Below are 5,756 nucleotides of genomic sequence, written 5' to 3' on the forward strand. Positions count from 1 at the left end.
TTATCTACTTAGAAAAATCTAGGCACCGACTACAGAGAGGATTTCAGGTTAACAATGTATATAAATGGAAGCTATACAATTTTTTTTGAAATGTATACTGTCTGTATTACAATATTTACATTTAATTGAATACATTCTTTATTTCAATATTTATATTAAAATGTATACTGTCTATATTACAATATTTACATTAAAATGTATACTGTCTGTATTACAATATTTACATTTAATTGAATACATTCTTTATTTCAATATTTATATTAAAATGTATACTGTCTATATTACAATATTTACATTAAAATGTATACTGTCTGTATTACAATATTTACATTTAATTGAATACATTCTTTATTTCAATATTTATATTAAAATGTATACTGTCTATATTACAATATTTACATTAAAATGTATACTGTCTGTATTACAATATTTACATTTAATTGAATACATTCTTTATTTCAATATTTATATTAAAATGTATACTGTCTATATTACAATATTTACATTAAAATGTATACTGTCTGTATTACAATATTTACATTTAATTGAATACATTCTTTATTTCAATATTTACATTTAATGGAATACATTCTTTATTTCAATATTTATATTAAAATGTAAACTGTCTATATTACAAAATTTACATTAAAATGTATGCTGTCTGTATAACAATATTTACATTTAATTTAATACATTCTTTATTTCAATATTTATATTAAAATGTATACTGTCTATATTACAATACTTGCATTTAAATGTATACGGTCTGTATTACAATATTTACATTTAAATGTATACTGTCTGTATTACAATACTTACAGTTAAATGTATACTGTCTATATTACAATATTTACATTTAAATGTATACTGTCTGTATAACAATATTTACATTTAAATGTATACTGTCCATATTACAATATTTAAATTTAAATGAATACTGTCTATATTACAATATATACATTTAATTTAATACATTCTTTATTTCAATATTGATATTAAAATGTATACTGTCTATATTACAATACTTGCATTTAAATGTATACGGTCTGTATTACAATATTTACATTTAAATGTATACTGTCTGTATTACAATACTTACAGTTAAATGTATACTGTCTATATTACAATATTTACATTTAAATGTATACTGTCTGTATTACAATATTTACATTTAAATATATACTGCCTGTATTACAATACTTACAGTTAAATGTATACTGTCTGTATTACAATATTTACAGTTAAATGTATACTGTCTATATTACAATGTTTACATTTAAATGTATACTGTCTATATTAATTTTTTTACATTTAAATGTATACTGTCTGTATAACAATATTTACATTTAAATGTATACTGTCTGTATTACAATACTTACATTTAAATGTATACTGTCTATATTACAATATTTACATTTAAATGTATACTGTCTATATTACAATACTTACATTTAAATGTATACTGTCTGTATTACGATATTTACACTTAAATGTATACTGTCTATATTACAATATTTACATTTAAATGTATACTGTCTATATAACAATACTTACATTTAAATGTATACTGTCTGTATTACAATACTTACATTTAAATGTATACTGTCTATATTACAATATTTACATTTAAATGTATACTGTCTATATTACAATACTTACATTTAAATGTATACTGTCTGTATTATAATATTTACATTTAAATGTATACTGTCTGTATTATTTGACTTACATTTAAATGTATACTGTCTGTATAACAATATTATTTACATTTACACTGCATTTAGAGTATAAAACTACCATACACTGCATTTAGAGTATAAAACTACCAAAGTCAGCTGTGAGATCACATAACTGTTACAATTATCATGTCTTAGTTATAATGTTGGAGACAGTTGGCAGATACTGGCTGTTGGCTTTTCCATCAATTGAAAATCTAAGTCAAATTTTAATAAGAAATATGAAATCTTCATCTCAATTTATTTTCAAAGTCAATGGAAAACATAAATATAAGTATATATATATCAACGGTGATAAATAAACATCAATACACCTGAAGAACCCCTAGAAGGCAGAAAGGCCTAGCGGTTGATCTGGAAGATTTATGTTTTTATTCTATAGTATATATATATATATATATATATATAAATATAGCAAGACATAGTTTTAATGTCCATGTGACGGTAAAAATATAAATAAAGCAAAACACGAAGACTAGTATAATCGGCTAGCACTTTCGCCCACCTTGGGGCTTTTCAGGCGATTTAAATTTATTTGTCACATATACATTTAAATCGCCTGAAGAGCCCCAAGATTGGCAAATTAGCGCTAGCCGATTATACTACTACTAGTCTTCGTGTTTTGCTTTATTTATTTACAATTCTGAGCAGGACTGCTGACAATATTCATAACAGGCTAATGTCTGTATTTGATTTGTCTGCAATTTGTCTGAAAACTTTGCTTTCGAAATGATTGTTTTGCAAAATACGATGTATCAAGAGATATCTCTCTTACCAAGTTGAGGAAATTGACATCACACCTTGTCTTTTTTAATCCTCGTTTAAGTTTCTCGTAGTCCAGCTGGAGAACTCCATATATAGCATCCTAGTAAAAGATCACACGAGCATCAAATAACATCCTTTATCTGGATTTGAAAACTATGTTACATAAACATACAAACATTCTTCAGCTTTCCAACTTTAACTCGTAGTATAACTATGAAATAACTGTGAAATAACATTGTTTTGAATGGGTTCCTTTTGGTAATAAAACATTATCACATATTCCTCTGGCAGCCTATAGTAATCCAACAACATCTGCTAATCAGCTGAACTGTTGAAAATGTATTTGATAAACTCATGCTGCCAATGGAGAGTTGTCTCCCCTAGATTGTTAGATTTGAAAGTCTCTCAATAGTAAATAAGCCACAACTAAAACATTAGATAATATTCTGGCTGTTAAAAAGGCTGTTGAAAAGTCGGTTCAAACTTTCCATTTTGGTTTGGTTTGTTTGTGTTTTACGTCCTATTTTAACAGCTAGGGTTATTTAAGGGCTGCTCCACGTAGGCCTCGAACCCTTGACCCAGTAGTGGAGGGCTAGTGGTAGCAGAATGTCAGACGCCTTAACAACTTGGCCACCGCGACCCAGTAGTGGAGGGCTAGTGGTAGCAGAATGGCAGACGCCTTAACCACTTGGCCACCGCGACCCAATGGTGGAGGGCTAGTGGGAGCAGAATGTCAGACGCCTTAACCACTTGGCCCCCGCGCCCCAGTAGTGGAGGGCTAGTGGTAGCAGAATGTCAGACGCCTTAACCCCTTGGCCCCCGCGACCCAGTAGTGGAGGGCTAGTGGTAGCAGAATGGCAGACGCCTTAACCACTTGGCCACCGCGACCCAGGGGTGGAGGGCTAGTGGTAGCAGAATGTCAGACGCCTTAACAACTTGGCCACCGCGACCCAGTAGTGGAGGGCTAGTGGTAGCAGAATGTCAGACGCCTTAACCACTTGGCCACCACGGCCCCACTTTCAAAGAAGGAATTGAATTCATTGGTAGTGATAATGCCATCAGGAGCTAGCCCCACTGTTCAACCCAAATCAAAATGGTATTTTGGAACTAAATTTTAAAAAACAGCAAGACCTGCTTAACAAAAGATTTGTAATGTTTACTTGTTATTGAATAGTATCTGTAAAAACATTTCACATTTGTGATTTTATAAAGTGAGTCAAAGTCAAATGTACAATGCACCAAAATTACATTTCCACATTTTCTGCACAGTGGTTCATGATCAGTTTCTAAATTACAGTCGAACTTCCATGTTTCATACTTTGCGGGACTATCAGAACATCATTGGCTTGTTGTAGTGAATTGGAGAGATGGAAAGCAAATCATATTTTATTTTAAAAAAACACCCACACAAGTATGTAAACAACAACACATAATCATGTACCTCAATAAACATAAACAAGGGACGTATATAACATTTTCTTTGACACAGGCCAATGTTTACATTTGAATGAAATGTACAGGTTCATACTATAGGCTGTTTCAAGGTGACCTGCACCCACAAAGCCATTTTATTAATAAGTGTATATTTACCATTGTAGCCCGATGTCTGTCCAGTAAACTGACAATGTCGTGATGTTTGTGAGCAGCGGCGAACTGACGTAAAGTCTGGCCATTCTGTAAAGGGTAGGAAGCATTGTAACTGTGTTACATTATTACATTCTGTACAGGGTAGGAAACAGTGTAACTCTGTGTTACATTATTACATTCTGTACAGGGTAAGAAGCATTGTAACTGTGTTACATTATTACATTCTGTACAGGGTAGGAAGCATTGTAACTGTGTTACATTATTACATTCTGTACAGGGTAGGAAGCATTGTAACGCTGTGTTACATTATTACAATCTGTACAGGGTAGGAAGCATTGTAACTCTGTGTTACATTATTACATTCTGTACAGGGTAAGAAGCATTGTAACTCTGTGTTACATTATTACAGTCTGTACAGGGTAGGAAGCATTGTAACTGTGTTACATTATTACATTCTGTACAGGGTAGGAAGCATTGTAACTCTGTGTTACATTATTACATTCTGTACAGGGTAGGAAGCAGTGTAACTCTGTGTTACATTATTACATTCTGTCATACAGGACAATTGTTGGAGCGATGGTGGGGTTGTCATACAGGACAACTGTTGGAGCAATGGTGGGGTTGTAATATAGGAAAGGAGGTTTGGCTGTGTCAGGTGTGATGAAGTTTCTAGTGTGTAGAAGTGGGCAACAAATTGGGTAGGGTAAGAAGAAGACAAAATAGCTAGGGTTGGGTGGGATAATAGGAAGTTCGGTTTGTAGTGGAGGTGTTTGGATGAAGTTGGAAGGAGGTTGTTGAAAGGGACTTGAGCCAGTACTTGTGATATCTATGACAGGGACGTGAACCAGTACTTGTGATATCTATAACAGGGACGTGAACCAGGACTTATGATATCTATGACAGGGACGTGAACCAGTACTTGTGATATCTATGACAGAGACGTGAACCAGTACTTGTGATGTCTATGACAGGGACGTGAACCAGGACTTGTGATATCTATGACAGGGACGTGAACCAGTACTTGTGTGATATCTATGACAGGGACGTGAACCAGTACTTGTGATATCTATGACAGGGACGTGAACCAGCACTTGCCTTTTCAGAGTCCATCTTACACCAACAGTGAAGTAGGTCCTTCACTCTCTCCACATCATGGTCCTTCACGGCTTGGAATATACCAGGCTACAACCAACATTTCAAATGAGTCTTTACAGGTAGACATTCTTACCAGATTAAATTGTTTAAGTGATCTTTTTTCACATTTATGGTTTGTCACAATAAAGGTTAATCATACCAAGTTTGATATGGAATTAGAACAAGAGGCCCATGGGCCTTAACGGTCACCTGATATATTTATACAGAGAGTTGATTTTGTTTTTAACACGAACAGAAATATTATTCAAAGTGACAAAAAACAATAAAACCACCTTACTCAATATCTAGCATACAGATTTCAGACTAAAAAGGATTTGAAACTAGCACCTCTGATTCTTAACAAGGAAAATGAAGAAATTTTAGCACACTGACTCCTTTGAGCCCCACCCTACAGCCCTTGGGGGTAGGGCTGGCTCAAAATTTTCAAAGTATCAAACTGTCAATTCAAGGTTATAATTCCAATCAAGTTATTAACATGTAATATTCAAAGTATCATTTGCCATTATAAACCAT

At 32.8% G+C, this 5,756-nt stretch overlaps 1 protein-coding gene across 1 annotated transcript in view; it reads right to left on the minus strand.

Moving 5' to 3' along the window:
- LOC110459278 (tankyrase-1-like) overlaps nucleotides 1-5,756 on the minus strand; it is a gene marked incomplete at its 3' end in the record, with an annotated part of 70,827 nt that overhangs the window by 48,330 nt on the left and 16,741 nt on the right. Inside the window, exons 7-9 of the mRNA XM_021511461.1 lie at nucleotides 5,184-5,270; nucleotides 4,092-4,175; nucleotides 2,512-2,601 (exon numbers count right to left, since the gene is read on the minus strand). Coding sequence (XP_021367136.1) covers nucleotides 2,512-2,601; nucleotides 4,092-4,175; nucleotides 5,184-5,270 — 261 coding nt within the window. The remainder of the gene's footprint in view (nucleotides 1-2,511; nucleotides 2,602-4,091; nucleotides 4,176-5,183; nucleotides 5,271-5,756) is intronic.

This window comes from Mizuhopecten yessoensis, unplaced genomic scaffold, assembly GCF_002113885.1.
Source record: "Mizuhopecten yessoensis strain PY_sf001 unplaced genomic scaffold, ASM211388v2 scaffold9995, whole genome shotgun sequence".
Taxonomy (NCBI): domain Eukaryota; kingdom Metazoa; phylum Mollusca; class Bivalvia; order Pectinida; family Pectinidae; genus Mizuhopecten; species Mizuhopecten yessoensis.